The sequence below is a fragment of the Loxodonta africana genome, chromosome 1 (genome assembly GCF_030014295.1).
Source record: "Loxodonta africana isolate mLoxAfr1 chromosome 1, mLoxAfr1.hap2, whole genome shotgun sequence".
Taxonomy (NCBI): domain Eukaryota; kingdom Metazoa; phylum Chordata; class Mammalia; order Proboscidea; family Elephantidae; genus Loxodonta; species Loxodonta africana.
The window spans coordinates 44656936-44675684 of NC_087342.1; the positions used below are offsets into that span (position 1 = coordinate 44656936).

At 41.4% G+C, this 18749-nt stretch overlaps 1 protein-coding gene across 3 annotated transcripts in view; it reads left to right on the top strand.

Moving 5' to 3' along the window:
* The window catches only part of CDYL (chromodomain Y like), a 246818-nt gene that overhangs the window by 126418 nt on the left and 101651 nt on the right, over window positions 1-18749 (top strand). Inside the window, exons 1-2 of one of the 3 annotated variants that reach the window (XM_064280000.1) lie at window positions 1869-2188; window positions 5823-6489. In XM_064280000.1, the coding sequence (XP_064136070.1) occupies window positions 2156-2188; window positions 5823-6489 (700 nt within the window). In that variant the 5' untranslated portion in view covers window positions 1869-2155. Of the gene's footprint in view, window positions 1-1868; window positions 2189-5822; window positions 6490-18749 lie in introns of those variants that run through there. The other 2 variants (XM_064279990.1, XM_010597553.3) reach the window with 2 other exon arrangements.

Below are 18749 nucleotides of genomic sequence, written 5' to 3' on the forward strand. Positions count from 1 at the left end.
TTAATAAACAGTTTGGGTTTCTCCATGAATTTTTGTTCATAGGTTTGTGAATTCTTTGTTCATCTTCCCTTTCTGTCTTCTCCAACCCTGTAGCACATTTCAACATATGCCTGGGCCTAGGGATATCTTTGTGCTCCCAGGTAGGTGAAGTAAGCAGGTGTATTAGGTCTTTGGGATGATGTTCTTGAATTAATTTCTTTACTCTGCCGACCATCAGAGGACTTTGTAATGTTAAGGGGGGAAAAATGAGTTTTATTTGTTTTACATATTGGCGTTTTAGAAATCCCAATAAAAAGGGTTTCGGCCTGTTACCATGTCATTGGTAGACAAAGAAGGCTTTTATTTTTCAGATTTGCCACTTAAAATTTTACTCTAGGTGTGATTGTGGGTAAAATTACTGCAGAGTATCTTGGTAATTTTGATGAGGTTTCATGACTTTATTTTGACTTAGTGTTTAATAATTATAATAAAACTTGTCTGCAGTTCTTTACTTTTCATGTTACTTTACAGTCCTTTTTTTTTTTAAGTTTATCTCCTGGTCTTTATTCTTACAGTCCTGTCATATTTCCTATTTCCCCCTTTGGTTAATTGATTATGTATAGACATATAGGAATACTGTAACAGGAACTAGTCCAACCTGCAGGTAAAGCAAATCCATTAGTTAGACAGGTTAGGAGAAAGGAGACAAGGGTTTCTTATATCCAGAAAATAGAACATCAAAACGTCAGCAGTATTTCCCACGTAAAACCCATACTCTCTTAGTACTCTCAGTCCTGGGTAATCAGTTGCTGTTCCACTCGATTCTGTATCAGCAGTGTCAGAAAACCTGTCAGCTTCTTCACAAGAGATCTGGGAGTCTTGGTTCCGTTCATTGGTATTCATGTTAAAATATCTATCATAGTCCTTTGCATAAGTTCCTGAACTTTGCTGTCCTTTCACAGAGAGTTTACATTGTATAGTTGCATAACTTGAAAGATATCTGCATTTGTTTTTGGAGGGACAGTTCATTGATAGTAGCTTTATAAACAGCCATGTTGGGGGTGGTAGAGAACTCAAGGGAAAGAAACTAAAAACCTGAAGAAAGTTTCATGTATTGGTTCGTGTTATGAAGGGTTTTTGTTTTTCACCCCTATAAAAGTGCTGTGGAAATAGCATTAGGTTTCATATTCCAATAATATTAAACCATTTGTAGAATCTAGATGATGCCTTTTTATGAGAGATTCATTTACTTTAGCCACTCAGACTACAGGAATCAACAGAACTTTAATTTTTGAACTTTAAAAAGGGGAAGAGTATTCTTTTCCTTCAGTCGAGGGGGGTTGGAATCTAATGTACCCCATGTAGTCTGAAGTTGGTATTAAAAAATTTTGTGATGTTTACTAGAATAAACATCCCTGCCCTCTCTCTAGTGCTTGGTGTGACTCTCCTGTCACTTCAGTCAAGTTTATTGTCTCCTTGTCAGGCATGTATGTTTTAAATGTCTTAACGTCCCCTCATAGTCTAGTGCTGGGGTAGCAAGCTGTGGCCTGTGGGCCAACTCTAAGAATGGTTTTTACGTTTTTAATAGTTTAAAAAAAATCAAAAGAAAACCAATATTTTGGGACACATGAAAATTACATGAAATCTAAGTTTCAGTATCTATAAACAAAGTGCAATTTGTTTTGTTTTTGGTTTTTAATGTCACTTCATTCATTTACATATTGTCTATGGCTATTTTTGTGCTACAGTAGCCTAGTTGAGTGGTTGAAAGACTGTATAAGCCCATAAGCCTATGATATTTACGGCCTATTAGGTAAAAGGTTTGCCCACCACTAATTAAAAAAAAAAAAAAAGTTGGAGAAGTTGTGAGGAGATTGGAACTCGTATACACTGCTGGTGGGAGTGTGAAATGGTACAACCACTATGGAAAACAATATGGCACCTCCTTAAAAAGCTAAAGATGGAAACACCATATGATCTAGCAATCCCACCTCTAGGAATATATCCTAGAGAAATAAAAACCACTACATGAATAGACATATGCATACTCATGTTCATTGCAGCATTATTCACTATAGCAAAAAATGGAAACAACCTAAGTGCCCATCAGCAGATGAATGGATAAAGAAATTATGGGACATACACACAATGGAATACTATGCAACGATAGAGAACAATGATGAATCTGGAGGGGATTATGCTGCATGAAGTAAGTCAATCACAAAAGGACAAACATTGTATGAGACAACTGTTATAAAAACCCGAGAAAAGATCTACACACAGAAAAAAACAATCTTAGATGGTTATGAGGGAGGGGAGAGGTGGGAAGGGGAAATCACTAACTAGGTAGTAGACAAGTGTTAACTTTGGTGGAAGGAAAAACAACACAGTATCAGGGAATTCAGCACAACCTGACCAAGGCAAAGTCATAGAAGCTTCCTAAACACATCCAAACACCTTAGGGATCATGTTACTGGGGCTGAGGGCCAGGGATCATGGTCTTGGGGGACATCTAGGTCAATTGGCATAACATAGTTCATAAAGAAAATGTTCTGCATTCTACTTTGGTGAGTAGCATCTGGGGTCTTAAAAGCTTGCAGATGGCCATTAAGATACACTTCTTGGTCCCATACTGGAGCAAGGGAGAATGAAGAAAACCAAAGACACAAGGAAGCAAATAGTCTGGAGGACTAATGGACCAGATTAGCCACAGCCTCCACCAGCCTAAGCCCAGAAGAACTAGATGGTGCCCGGCTACCACCACTGACTGCTCTGACAGGGAACGCAGTAGAGGGCTGTGGACAGAGTGGGAAAAAAATGTAGAAGAAAAATCAAATTCACAAAAACAGACCAGGCTTACTAGTCTGGCAGAGACCGGAGGAACGCCAGAGACTATGGCCCTCAGACACCGTGCTAACTTAGAACTGAAGCCACTCTTGAAGTCTGCCTTTCAGCCAGAGAATAGACAGGCCTATAAAACAAATAATAACACACACAAGAAGTGTGCTTCTTAGTTCAGTCAAGTATAAGATACCTAATGCGCAACATCTGCTCAAAAGCAAGGGCGGAAGGGTCAGGAGAACTTGCCTAATGGACGTGGAAAACCCAGGGCGGAAAGGGAGAGAGTGCTGACACAACGCGGGGATTGCAACCAATGTCACAGAACAACTTGTGAATGAATTTTTGAATGAGAAACAAATTCGCACTGTAAACTTTCACCTAAACTACAATTAAAAAAAAAAAAATTGCGCACTGCTGGTCTAAGGTACCCTTTATTCCTACCTTTCAGTGCGTGCACAGAGCCTGTCTGTGGGGTGTACCTACAACAGAAGCACGCGTACTCTGTGGCTGCTGAGGCTCATCCTGCTGTGCCTTACCTGTCAGCTTGCTGAGAGAGAGCTAGGGCCTGCTGGGGTACCGGCACCTGAATGTTCAAGTGTGAGCATTATCGGCCCTGGCGGGGGGAGAGGTGGTGTGGAAATCAATGATACAAGGTCAGGATGGAGGAAGAAACTCCTTTAGCGGTTAATCCACGTGACCTGCTTCAGCTTTAAGGAAATGGAGGGAAAGAAATAGGGGTACTCTGGTTAAGTATACTTCATGCTTCTGGAATGGAAATTGATTTAGAAAGCATATGAAGCATAGTTTTCCCTGAAGACTAATCCCTTTACCCCTTGCATTTAAAACTTTTAAACTATTCCTACCGTGAAATTGATTAAGATGGAATTTTCCAGAAATAGCATCTTTTACTTAAATGGCAATACTTATACCCTTATGTGTAACGATTCTCAAGCAAAGGAGCAAGGAAAAAAAACACTTTAAAAGCTTTCCTTGCTGTATTAGGGACTGTGTGGACTCATATATGCAGATCTGACATTAATTATTGAGTCTAGAGGTTTGCTAGGCATAAAATCTGCCTTCTGGTGGAACAAGGTCTTTCTTTACCCTCTTAATCCGTTCTGTGTGGAAGCAGTAACGTGTATTTCATTCTGGGCTTTAATTCTCTATATTGTATCCCAAGTGGATACATGGGAGTTTTGTTTTTGTTCTTTTGTAAGGGAGAGAGAGAGTAGGGGAAGTGATGAGGGTGGGATATTCTCCAAGATTGTCTGTAACTAGTTGCTTGTTGAGTCAACTCTGACTCATGATGACCCCACGCGTGATCAGAGTAGAACTGTGCTCCATAGGGTTTCAGTGGCTGATTTTTTGGAAGCAGATCACCAGGCCTTTCTTCTGAGGCATTTCTGGCTGGACTTGAACCACCAGCCTTTCTGTTAGTAGCTGTGTGGATTGTTTGTACCACCCAGGGGCTCCAAAATTGTTAAAAATGACAACAACAAAAACTTTAATAAACCAATTGATGTTGAGCTGATGATCCTAACTCATGGCAACCCCATGTGTGTAAAAGTAGAACTGTCGTAGGGTTTTCATTGCTGTGACCTTTTGGAAGCAGACTGTCAGGCCTTTCTTTTGAGATGCTACTGGGTAAATTCCAGCCTCTGCTACCTTTCAGTTAGTAACTTAGCACTTAACTGTATGCATCACCCAGGGGCTCCTAAATTGTCTATAATTGTACTCAAATAGCCTGTTATTTTGGTATATTAGAGAGCTGTCTGTCATCTGACAGACCGTAACTGCCAGAAATTTACTGATGTACTTGGTGGTTGATGGGCACGGACTGTTGGTTCATTAGAAAGCTGCTCTGTTGCTGCAGGCCTCCGCCTAAAAAGTGCAGCATTGCCTACTGCCACCGGGGAAGTGGACTTGGGGAGGGGTTGTATTAGCTGGAGGTGTAACAACAGAAGGTTCTAGATAGGATTTCTCCAATAGCATATGGTGACATTTGTCACATGATTTCTGTTCATGTGAGCCATAGAGATACTCTCTTCCTTCCATGCTTAGGAAGTTAAGGCAGTAGAATTCGTCACAATAATAGTAATGTGCTTACATGGCAGTGCCGGCTGGATTTATAAACTTGATGTAGGACATATCATATTCAAAAATTAACAGCGTCTTCTTTCAAAGATGTTAGAGTAAAACTGATTTAAACCAAGATTTGGAGGTAAATAACCTAGAGGTATTCTAGACCATTTTGTTAGAATGAAGTGTCCTGCACTCTGTTACCCTTTGTGGTTTAACTGAGAGCCGCAGAGGGGCACTGGTAAGACGTCATCATGTGTTTCCTGAACAAGCCAGCTCCACAGAACAGAAGACTCCTAGCCCCTGGCAGCTTGTTGCCTTCATTGCCTTCACTTCACCATAGCCAAGCTCTTGTTGGTAACCTGAATATGACCTGGCAGAAGGCTCTAAATGACTAGTACTGACGCAGCTGTGACTTGGAACCAGTTCAGGTGGTCAGGGTTTAATGTAGATACAAAAAATAAAAACCAGTTGCCGTTGAGTCAGCTTCGACTCATGGCGCCCCCTTGTGTGTCAGAATGGAGCCATGCTCCATACGGTTTTCCACGGCCAGTTTTCAGAAGTAGATCACCAGGACTTTTTTCCGGGCACCTCTGGGTGGACTGAAACCTCCAACCTTTCGGTTAGCAGCCGAACACATTAACCGTTTATGCCACCCAGGGACTCCAGACTCTTTATGAGGCCCATTTTGAATGACACAATATGAGAAAATTTCAGCATTTTGTTTGTCTTAATTTTAAGGAAATTGCTAGACTCCCAGGTAATCTATTACTATTTTATTTCCAGGTGACTGGGGGAGGGAGGAGAAGAACATTTTGATTGGCTATCATAGTTTTTATTATTTTTCATGCTTCATCATGGAACTAGTATTTTTGCAAATAATGTGATTTAAACATTTCTTTCTTTTTTTCTTATATAAACAGGTTGAAAGAATTGTTGATAAAAGGAAAAACAAGAAGGGGAAGACCGAGTACCTGGTGCGGTGGAAAGGCTATGACAGTGAGGACGACACATGGGAACCAGAGCAGCATCTTGTGAACTGCGAGGAATACATCCACGACTTCAACAGACGCCACACGGAGAAGCAGAAAGAAAGCATATTAACCAGGACAAATAGGACCTCTCCAAACAATGCCAGGAAGCAGATTTCCAGGTCCACCAACAGCAGCTTTTCTAAGACCTCTCCTAAATCGCTCGTGATTGGCAAAGACCACGAGTCAAAAAACAGCCAGTTATTTGCTGCCAGCCAGAAGTTCAGGAAAAACCCGGCCCCATCTCTCTCTAACCGGAAGAACATGGACCTAGCAAAATCAGGAATAAAGATACTTGTGCCTAAGAGCCCCATTAAGAGCAGGACAGCAGTGGATGGCTTTCAGAATGAGAGCCCTGAGAAACTGGATCCCATAGAGCAGGGTCAGGAGGACACGGTGACCCCAGAAGTGGCTGCGGAGAAGCCGGTCGGAGCTCTGTTGGGCCCTGGTGCAGAGAGAGCTAGAATGGGGAGCCGGCCTCGGATACACCCACTAGTGCCTCAGCCTTCTGGCCCCGTGACAGCTGCTATGGCCACGGGACTCGCCGTTAACGGGAAAGGTGAGTGTTGTGAGCCGCTTAGCAGCAGCACTTGTAACTGTTGGGTGTCCTCCAGCTCGCACGGCTGTAATCTCACAGGTTTGCAGGTGTATAGCCCCTACGTCCTGGTCCTACAGTGGCTCCTTTTGGTAAAAATGTGGGGATTCTGTCCATTCTGTTTCTAGGAGGTGTCTGTGGGGGCTTTAGGGAGATTTTGTTGCTAGTGTCTTTCTTCTTTACCCAAAGACATTGGCATTTACCTCTTCAGTCAGCATTAGCCTTCTCTTTTTAACTTGCCATCCTCAGACTGTGCCACCATGTTGTCGTGCTTTAAACAGCGTCTCCCTCTGGATAGGTAGGTTACTGTTCGTGTTTTCTTACAGCACATTTGCTTCTGAAACCATCCACCTTTATCCAAAGTCTCTTAGACACGAACCTTTTGTTCATCCGAGTTTTCCAGGTGTGAGCAGTATTGGATTAGAGGTCACGCTCCTGATTCTGTTCACCGATTGTATAACCAGAAATGCCTCTCCATGAGGGGATTGTACCAAATGGAGCCATCAGAGCCTTCAGGGTCTGCTTTTCAGATCCCATGGTTCCTTTCTTCAGGCTAGGGCTCTGTTGAACAATGGTGCTGTTTCCTGTTTTGCTTGCACACTTGTCCCTCCTCCTGGATTCTGCATCTTGGTTGGTTGTACTATCACCAGGTGTACCACAGTGTCAGCATTGGCTGCTTCCTTCCCTCCCTCTCTCATGCTTAGCTAGCTGTCAGTGTTACAGAATTCTATTACCTAACCGATGTCACTGAACAATTTGTGTACAAATTGTTGAATGGGAACCTAAACTGTGCAAACCTTCATTGAAACCACAATAAAATATTTTTTAAGATTTCTGTTAACTGTTTTTCTAACCCAAACCCACTGCCCCTACCACAGTTCAAGCCCTGGTAATTTCCTACCTGTCATGGCTTTCTAATTAGCCTCCTGTCTTTTGACCACGCTTATCCATTTTTTCTAATTCTTGGTGGAGTCGTGGGGATGTGCAGGGTTTGCCCAGTTGTCAGTCTGTCTCTCTACCACTTCCTTAGTTAGCGGGTGCGCTCCTGGGTCTTCATGATCCCCCTTGCCCACTTGTTCAGCTCCACCCCTGCACGTCAGCACACCCACCGTCTGCTCTGTCAGGAGCACATTCTCTCTTCCTGACTGATTGCTCCTCCTGGTCCAGGGACTCTTCCGCCCATGTCTCTTGCTCTGCTCCCCTTGCCCTCGGCGATGCGGTATCGTAATTGCCTTTTTACCTGTGTGTCACCCTCAACCCAGGAGTAGAATAATATAAAACAAAATAAAATCGTTTTGATTTGTTTGAGGAAATCTTTTGCTCTAAGGCGGATTGTTCATTTGAGAGACTGCTTTAACCATCTTGCTGTGGTACATTCAACAAGTATTAAATTGGCTTAAGCTCTAGCGCTGCAAAGAAGAAGGATATGAATAAAATCTGGGCAGTAAGTGACCGTCTTTACCTTTCAGATATGTGCTTTCCCAAATGCTGCTTCTCTTCGCTAGTCTAAGAGTTTTGCCTTCGCCTGGGCGTGTGAACTCATTTACAGATCTGACTTCCACTATTATCGACCCTTTCTCTTCTCATGTATAGTTTTTTTCTTAGCTAGTTGTAGATGAAGGATCTTGGAAGTCCAGATGGAAGGGACTTTGTAAGTCATCTGATAGCACTCTTTACCTTGCAGACAAGGGAACTCAGGTCCAGATTGTAATGTTCCTAGAGAGGACCAGAGGCAGAGAGGGAAAACATGTTCCCCATCAGTACTCTTTCCATCATTGCTTGCTGCCTCCAAAGACTAATAAACGCCTAATCTTTATTGATTACTTAGGACCAGTTGCAGTGCCGGGCCCTGGTGCTGCAAACGTAGACTCAGCCAAGTCTTGACCCTCTGGGACAGGTGTTGGCAAACTGCTGCCTGTGGGCCAGACCCAGCACACCACCCGTTTTTGTATGAACTGCACACTAACAGTGGTTTCTACATTTTTTTTAATGTTTGGAAAAGAATCAAGAAGAATCTTATTTCATGACACACGAAAAAATAAGAAATTCTAATTTCAGCATTCATAAATAAAGTTATAAAGGAACACAGCCACTCTCATTCATGCACTTACGGTCTGTGGCTGCTTTCCTGCTCCAAGGGCAGAGTTGACCATGTAGTCTGCAAAACCTGAAATACCTACTGTCTGGCTCTTCACAGAAAAAGCTTCCCCACCCCTTGCTCTAGGAACTCAGTCCTGGGGCGGTGTTTTTTTTTCTCCATAACGTGGGGAACATGGAAGCCTTCAGGAGATACATAGTCTGCCCTCATTGTCCACAGAAGTTGTGTGCACATATATTTTTATGAGGGGAAAACTCAAAATTTGATTTTCAAAACTTCCCTGACCAGCAAAGTCCACATTTTGAAACACACTTTCCACAAAGGCCTTCACTGCTTTATATTTTATATATAACGAGGGTAATGGCTTCTATTTAGAGAGTTGGTGACTTCCTTTTTTTTATTACTCTTCCTATAGCCGTACTTGGAAACCCCCTGGGTATTCTGTCCTACAGGGTCACTATGAGTTTTTTTCCGATATCAAAAATATTTAAATGTATGTCAGGGGGCTTTGATGAGAGCCAGCAGGACACTTAAGCATAGAACCTGAAATGGTTGTCCCCTGCTGTGTGGAATAATTATGCAGATGGGGTGGGGTATGCTGTGCTTCCAAGGCCCTCGTGAAGTCTTCTCTCCAGAAGACCCATGGTCTCGCACCCTTTGTGCTTGTCTCTGGCCCAGTGGTTGGTCATATCCAGCCATGAAGCATACATACTTTCTACTTAGATGGGAGGAAACATAGAAGCCACTCAGGAGTGGTTTTTAGGACAGTGGTGAGTACCATCCCCTGTGGCCATGATCTAAATCAGGCTTGCAAATTAACAAGGAAGAGAACAGTACTTCCTCCCCCTGGAGCCTCCCCATCTGAGTGTCCTTGAAAGAAACACATGGCAAAAGGAAGTGGTACCTTAGAAAACTTCCTGTCCTTCCGTATCTCAGGTGAATTTGACACTTCTGTTTGTTCCTTCCACTAGAATGGGAGCTCCAAGAAGGGAGTTTGCTTTGCCAGGCTCAATCTCCCGTGTGCAGAGCAGTGCCTACCACACAGGAGGTGCCTGGAGACGTTTGTGGGTGCAGTGACTGTCCCCCCTGAAGACAGGGCTGCAGGCTTACACTAGACTGGAGGGAGGGAAGACCAGCTGAGGAGATGGCAGAGAATGGGGACCAGAAACACAAGCATTCCAGAAAAACCACTTACCTACCCTCGGGTGTATCTTTCCTGAATGAAGAGGTGAAGTACTGAAGGTCTGTTAGATTGTTGGCTCACATTTATAAATTTTAAAGCCGTTGTTTGTTTTTATTTTCCAGATTAATTTTAGAGCTGCATAAGAAAACTCATTTGTTTTTCTGAAACTAATTGAATCAGATACTTGTGGAGTCACCAGGAAGTGAACCATCTCCTGTTCAGGACGTTAATCATGTGTGGATGATGAATAGTTTTGCCATCAGAAACAGCAGATATTTGAGTATCTGTTAACGGAAAGAGTGAATGTTTCTGGAGCATTCCAACACACATAGGATTACTTTTACAGAATAACCATATGTGTGTTTAAAGTTTAAGTATTTTAAGTATGAAACAAATGGCTTAGAGGGTGAATCTATTGCTTTAGTCAGAATGTGAGAAACATAAATTGGGTAGTGCAGCTTACCTTCTTTACACTGCCCTTTTTCAATACGTTGATGATGTTTTCTTGTTCGTTTAGTTGCCCAATGACTTTTCCTACAAAAGAAGCAACTACCTTAAAAAACTGGATTATCATTATTTTGTTTTTTTAATGAATTCAGCTGTATAATGAATCAGCGTTCCACAAATATGACCTTATCAGCGCTGTCATGTAGGCATGGCTGCTGGGTGTTGAAGGAAAAGCCACACAGGCAGTCCTCAATTGCAGTCTGTCACTAATGAGGAGGTTTGTGAGGAAAATGACTGAGGAATTACCACGACACACCACTACCTGCCTTCTTCCAGTAGCCATTACTCTCAGAGGAAGCTCCTGGGAGAAATGGCTCAGGAAAACAGGGCCTCTGAGGAACTGCAGTGCAATTTCCTCTTGACAGTAAGGATGTGAAACAGATGATGTATCTCCTTTCTCTGTGTGATTACCAGGGAAGCTTAAATGCCAGATCTACAAGTATCTTCTAGAAACAGGCTCCTAGGGCCATTTATTAAATGGTGCTAAAATTAAAAACTAACCCCAGAAAGGTTAAGAAGTCATGAGACCATTGGCCAAACGCTGTTAAGGCCAAAAATCCAAAAACCAAACTCAAACTGATTACGACTGAGTTCATTCCAACTCATAGCGACCCTATAGGACAGAGTAGAACTACCTCATAGGGTTTCCAAGACTGTAGTATTTATGGAAGCAGACTGCCACGCCCTTCTCCCACGGAGCGGCTAGTGGGTTCAAACTGCCAACCTTTGTGTTAGCAGCTGAGCGCTTAACTGCTGTGCCATCAGGGCCCCTCTTTTAAGGCCACAGCGGAAAAATGTTAACCTGAATAAAGGAACTTTGAAGCCAAGTTATAGCTGTCAATTAAAAGTATGTATGAGGGTTTGATCCAAGAAATAGATTCACAACCAGCAGACATTTATTTAGCATCTCCTGTGTAATAGGCCCTGGGCTAGATGCTTTCACATATGTTATCTTCCTTATTAGTCCAAGGAACAAATCTGTTTACACACATAAGACTACCAGTTGCTGTCAAGTCAGCTCCAACACATGGTGACCTTAGTGTGTCAGAGTAGAACGATGCTCCGTAGGGTTTTTGATAGCTGAGTTTCTGGAAATAGATTGCCAAGCCTTTCTTCTGAAGAGCCTCTGTGTGGACTCAAACCTCCAACCCTTCAGTTAGCAGCCAAGCTACCGTTTGTACCACCCAAATTCCATCTAAAGATTACAGAGGCTAAAATTGAACCAGAGTGGAAATAAGCCTTTGAGGCAGAAGTGTACTGCCTCCACCCATCAGTTTCTGAGACTTCAGTAGGTGTCCTTGAGACAGAATAACGTGATGGCCCAGAAGTCTGCAGGTGCTTTCCTTTCCTCCCTCCTTGCAGTGAGATGGATGGTTCTCAGGCCCTGGTGCACCAGAGAATTTGAGTATAGAGTTCTAGGCACGTAGTCATGGAAAGAAGATCTCTTGCCCAGCAGGGGTAGGTCTGTTCATCTGAAGAGTTGGTTTTACAGCAGGGAATCATTAAAGACATACACATCATGAACATTTTATCTTAAAACTTCTGCATGTACAGTTACTTGCCAGTTATTGATGTAGAGCCAAGGCCCTTTAAGAAGGGGTACTTTGATTTGCTCCTTATTTAAAGATCTAAGCTTGATGCCTTCCTTGAGTTCCATTGACCGGAGTTCTGTTCTATACAAAGCACACCCTAAGGCATCCTACACTATTTCCAATTTGGATTTCTTTAAAGTGGAGCAAGAACTTCCATAGCTGTTTGCATATAGTCCTAGATTTTTTCATTTATCCCATTTTCTCACTTAGACCTGGTTTGACAGTTACTTTTAACTTTAGAGCCGTTTTCCAGAGCATTCGCGTGAGTTTTCATTGAAGCGTCAGCTCTCCGTTTGAAACCGTATTTCATACTTTCTGTGAAAGTGAATTAAGTATGATAATAAATTCAGTTGGCCTAAGACTTTTAGGGAGTGGAGCCTGGCCAGCTGCTGACAAGCATACATCTCAGCGTGAGGAGTCAGAGTGGGTGGGCTCTGCACAGGGCTCCGGGGCTTCTCCAGGAGAACTTCCACTGGGGACCCCACCTCCAGTGTTTTGTGATATCTTCAAGGAAGATTAGGGCTCTGAGCAGTATTTACCCAGTGAGCCATCTTCAGAGCCAGGCTTCCAGCCTAAAGGCTGGCTCAGGATGTGAGGCAACTGGTTAATTTTCTGTTTTCATTTCAACTTTCTCCTGTATTTTTTCCTGTACCAGTGATTCTCAAAGTGTGGTGTCCAGGCCAGCAGCATCAGGGAACCTGTCAGAAGTGCAAATTCTCAGACCCCACCCCAGGCCTAGTGAATTAGAGTTGGGTTCAGTTCCAACAGTCTGTTTAACAAGCCCTGCAGGTGGTTCTGCCGTGCACACCAATGCTAAGGACTGCTCTCCTCCAGCGGCTGTGTTTTCTTCCTAATGTGTGGATTTGTGTTCGTATATATCCAGATAGCTCTACTTCATTCTTCTAAAAACTTTTATGATTATTTGTCGTATTCGACTCGAGGGCACTGGGTGGGTATATCACATAAACATGATAGTCAGTATTCTGAACATCTGGGGCTGGCCACGTCCCAAGTAGCATCCTTGGCTCTGCCCACATTGCTGCTGTTAGTTGCCATCAAGTGGCTCTGACTCGTGGTGGGTAACCTTACGTGATATTGGAATGAAATGTTCCTTAACCTGATATGTTTGAGCCCATTGTAGTGGCTATTGTGTCAGTCCAGCTCATTGAGGGTTTCCCTCGTTTGTGCGAGTTCTCAACATTATCAAACGTGATGTACTTTTCTAAGGACAGTTCTTTCCTGACGACATGTCCAAAGTAAGCAAGATAAAATTTCCCCATCTTCGCTTTTAAGAAATATTCCAGTTTTATTTCTTCTAAGCCTGATTTGTTCATTCTTCTCACAGTCCCTGATAGATTGGATACTCATCACCAGTACCACAATTCAAATCCACTGATTCTTCTGTTTATAAGATAGTGTTACAGCTGGAAAAACGTTAATACACTTTCTTTTGTAAACACATGTAACACATAAATACTTAGAATTTTTACACAGTTAATTTAGAAATGTTATAAGTTGCCATTGTGTCAGTTCCATCACATGGTGACCCTATGTGTGCAGAGGAGAACTGCTCCATTGGCTTTTTAAGTCTGTGACCTTTCAGGAGCACACAGCCAGGCCTGTCTCCCAAGGCACCTCTGGGTAAATTGGAACCACCAACCTTCAGCTAGTACTTGAGAGTGCTTAAATTGTTTGTGCCACCCACAAAGTAAGAATGTTCACCTTTATCTCCACTCCTTTGAACACCATTTCCTTCCCCAGAGGGAGCATCAGTAGTTTGATGTGTGTGACTTCAGATCTTTTTTTCACTCTTTGCATTCTTTAATATGGAATCATACTCCTCAAGTTGTTCTGACATTTGGTTTCCAAGTAACATCATGTCTTGGAGAACTTTCTATTTTAAGATTTATAAATCTCGACCCTGTTTATTTTCAAGTTTTAAACTTGATTTTTACTTAGTTTTCTTTTGATACAATTTCAAGCTTACAGAAAAGTTACAAGGCTAGTACAAGTGACACCTGTATACTTGTTGTCCAGATTTACCAGTTGTTTATGTTTGCCTCTTCCTCCCTTCATGTTGTGTATGCATTTACACACACACTTATGTATGCTTGTATGTTTCTTTTTACAGAGCCTTTTGAAAGTTAGTTGGAGACCTTTTGTATTGTAAAGAATAGTGAAGTGCAGTGGCTTTAATTGATTGAAGATTTTGATTTATAAAAAGCCATTTGCCGTCAAGTTGATTCCAACTCATGGTGACCCCATGTGTCTCAGAGTAGAACTGCACTCCTTAGAGTTTTCAGTGGCTGATGTTTTGGCAGTAGATTGCCAAGCCTTTCCTCCTAAATGTCTCTGGATGGGTTTGAACCTCCAACATACCTGTTGACAACAAAGCATGCTAAGACCTTGCTAAATTGTATTCTGAAAAATCCAGGACCTGATATTGCTTATTTACCTTTGCTTAACCAATATTTTAATCAACTCTGAAATATCTGCCAGATGGGAAGGTTAAACCTGGTATCTCAGGGTTTTTTTTGTTTGTTTTTGTTTTGGCTTTAACAGAGAGACATTTGTTTTCTCACAGCTTAGGAGGCCAGAAGACCAAATTCAGGGCACCTCAAGGGGAAACCTCTCTGTATATACTCTGGGGAAAATTTTTTTTTTTTTTTTTTATACTTTAAGTGAAAGTTTACAAATCAAGTCAGTCTCCCCTACAAAACCTCGTATACACCTTGCTATATACTACTCGTTGCTCTCCCCCAATGAGATAGCACATTCCTTCTCTCCACGCTATATATCCATGTCCATTCAGCCAGCTTCTGTCTCCCTCTGCCTTCTCTCATCTCCCCACCAGACAGAAGCTGCCCAGATAGTCTCATGTGTTTACTTGATCCAAGAAGCTCACTCCTCACCACTATCATTTTCTATCTTATACTCCAGTCCAATCCCTCTCTGAAGAGTTGGCTTTGGGAATGGTTCCTGTCTTGGGCTAACAGAAGGTCTGGGGACCATGATCTCCAGGGTCCTTCTAGACTCAGTCACTCCATTAAGTCTGGTCTTTATGAGAATTTGAGGTCTGCATCCCACTGCTCTCCTGCTCCCTCAGGGGTTCTCTGTGGTGTTCCCTGTCAGGGCAGTCATCAGTTATAGCCAGGCACCATCTAGTTCTTCTGGTCTTAGGCTGATGTAATCTCTGATTTATGTGGCCCTTTCTACCTCTTGGGCTCATAATTACCTTGTATCTTTGGTGTTCTTCATTGTCCTTTGATCGAGGTGGGTTGAGACCAATCGATGCATCTTAGATGGCCGCTTGCTAGCATTTAAGATCCCAGACGCCACTCTCCAAAGTGGGATGCAAGAATGTTTTCTAATAGATTTTATTATGCCACTTAACCTAGATGTCCCCTGAAACCATGGCCCCCAAACCCCTGTCCCTGCTACGCTGGCCTTCGAAGTGTTAGGTTTTATTCAGGACACTTAATTGCTTCTGGATTAGTCCAGTGTGCTGGCCTCTCTTGTATTGTGTGTTATCTTTCCCTTCACCTGAAATAGTTCTTGTCTACTATCTAATGGGCGAATACCCCTCTACTTCCCCTCCCCCTCATAACCATCAAAGAATATTTTCATCTCTGTTTAAACTGTTTCTTGATTTCTTATAATAGTGGTCTCATACAATATTTGTCCTTTTGCAATTGACTAATTCCACTCAGCATAATGCCTTCCAGATTCCTCCATGTTATGAAATGTTTCACGGATTCATCATTGTTGTTTATCGATGCGTAGTATTCCATTGTGTGAATATACCATAATTTATTTATCCATTCATCTGTTAATGGACACCTTGGTTGCTTCCAACTTTTTGCTATTGTAAACAGTGCTGCAATGAACATGGATGTGCGTATATCTGTTCATGTAAAGGCTCTTATTTCTCTATGTTATATTCTGAGAAGTGGGATTGTTTCATCGTATGGTAGTTCTATTTCTAGCTTTTTAAGGAAGTGCCAAATCAGTTTCCAAACTGGTTGTACCACTTTACATCCCTACCAGCAGTATAAGTGTTCTGGTCTCTCCGCAGCCTCTCTAACATTTATTATTTTGTGTTTTTTGGATTAGTGCCAGCTTTTTTGGAGTGAGATGGAATCTTATTGTAGTTTTGCTTTGCATTTCTCTAATGGCTAATGATCCTGAGCATTTCTTCATGTATCTCTTAGCTACTTGAATGTCTTCTTTAGTGAAGTGTCTGTTCATATCTTTTGCCCATTTTTAAATTGGGCTATTTGTCTTTTTGCAGTTGAGTTTTTGCAGTATCGTGTAGATTTTAGAGATCAGATGCTGATCGAAAATGTCACAGCTGAAAACTTTTTCCCAGTCTGTAGGTAATGTTTTTACTCTTTTGGTGAAGTCTTTGGATGAGCATAGGTGTTTGATTTTTAGGAGCTCCCAGTTATCTAGTTTCTCTTGTGTTTATGCCATGTATTAGGGCTCCAAACGTTGTCCCTGTTTTTTCTTCCATAATCTTTATCGATTTAGATTTTATATTTAGGTCTTTGATCCATTTTGAGTTAGTTCGTGCATGGTGTAAGGTATGGGTCTTGTTTTGTATTGCATTTTATCTATAGATTGCTTTTGGTAAAATAGACATTTTTGAATGTTGAGTCTTCCATGAGCAAGGTATGCTTTTCCACTTATGTAGGTCTCTTTTGGTTTCTTGCAGTAGTGTCTCATAGTTTTCTTTGTATAAGTCTTTTATGTTTCTGGTAAGATTTATTCCTAAATATTTTATCTTCTTGAGGGCTATTGTGAATGGTATTGATTTGGTGATTTCCTCTTCGATGCTGTTTTTGTTGGTGTAGAGGAATCCAACTGATTTTTGTATGTTTATCTTCTATCCTGATGCTCTGCTGAACTCTTCTATTAGTTTCAGTAGTTTTCTTGAGGATTCTTTAGGGTTTTCTGTGTATAAGATCATGTCAGCTGCAAACAGAGATACTTTTACTTCTTCCTCACCAATCTGGATGCCCTTTATTTCTTTATCTAGCCTAAGTGCTCTGGCTAGGACCTCCAGCACAATGTTGAATAAGAGTGGTGATAAAGGGCATCCTTGTCTGGTTCCTGATCTCAAGGGGAAAGCTTTCAGACTCTCTCCATTTAGGATGATGTTAGCTCTTGGGTTTCTATAAATGCCCTTTATTATGTTGAGGAATTTTCCATCTTTTCCTATTTTGTTGAGAGTTTTTATCCTGAATGGGTGTTGGACTTTATCAAATGCCTTTTTTGCATCAGTTGATAAGATCATGTGGTTCTTGTCTTTTGTTTTATTTATATGGTGGGTTACATTGATTGTTTTTCTAATGTTGAACCATTCCTGCATACCTGGCATGAGTCCCACTTGGTCATGGTGAATTATTTTTTTGATACGTTGTTGAATTCTATTTGCTTGAATTTTGTCGAGGATTTTTTCATCTAAGTTCATGAGGGATATAGGTCTTTAATTTTCCTTTTTTTTGTGGTGTCTTTACCTGGTTTTGGTATCAGGGATATGGTGGCTTCATAGAATGAGTTTGGGAGTATTCTGTCCTTTTCTATGCTCTGAAATACCTTTAGTAGTAGTGGTGTTAACTCTTCTCTCAAAGTTTGGTAGAACTCTACAGCGAAGCCATCTGGGCCAGGGCTTTTTTTTGTTGGGAGGTTTTTAATTACCTTTTCAGTCTCTTCTATTGTTATGGGTTTATTTAGTTCTACCTCTGTTTGTGTTAGTTTAGGTAGGTAGTGTGTTTCTAGGAATTAATCCATTTCTTCTAGGTTTTCAAATTCATTAAAGAATACAGTTCTTCGTAGTAATCTGTTATGATTCTTTTAATTTTATTTGGGTCTGTTGTGATATCGTCCATCTCATTTCTTATTCAGGTTATTTACATCCTGTGCTGTTTTTCTTCTGTCAGTGTGGCCATTGGTTTATCAGTTTTGTTAATTTTTTCAAAGAACCAGCTTTTTGTCTTGTTAACTTGTTCAGTTTTTTCTCTGTTCTCTATTTAATTCTGCTTTAACTTTAATTGTTTTCTTCTAGCACTTGAAGGTTTCTTTTGTTGATCTCTATTTGCTCAAGTTCTAGGAATAATTCTTTGATTTTGGCCCTTCTTTTTGGATGTGTCCATTTATTGATATAAATTGACCTCTGAGCACTGCTTTAACTATATCTCAGTGGTACTGATAGAAGTGTTTTCATTCTCATTGGATTCTATGAATTTCTTTATTCCATCTTTAATGTCTTCTATAAACCAGTTTTTTTTGATCAGGGTATTGTTCAGTTTCCAAGTTTTTGATTTATTTTCCCTGCTATTTCTGTTTATTGATTTCTACTTTTATGGCCTTATGGTCAGAGAAGATGCTTTGTAATATTTCAGTGTTTTGGATTCTGTTAAGGCTTGCTTTATGACCTAGTATGTGCCCTGTTCTAGAGAATGTTCCATGTGCACTAGAAAAGAAAGTATACTCGGCTGCTGTTGGGTGGATCGTTCTGTATATGTCTATGAGGTCAAGTTGGTTGATTGTGGCATTTAGATCTTCCGTGTCTTTATTGAATTTCTTTCTGGATGGTCTGTCGTTCTCCGAAAGTGGCGTGTTGAAATCTGCTACTGTTATTGTGGAACTGTCTATCTCACTTTTCAGTGCTGATAGAGTTTATGTATCTTGCAGCCCTGTCATTGGGCGCATAAATATTTAATATGGTTATATCCTCCTGGTATATTGCCCCTTTAATCATTATATAGTGTCTTTCCTTATACTTTGTGGTGGATTTAATTTTAAAGTCTAATTTGTCCAAAATTAATATTGCCACTCCTGC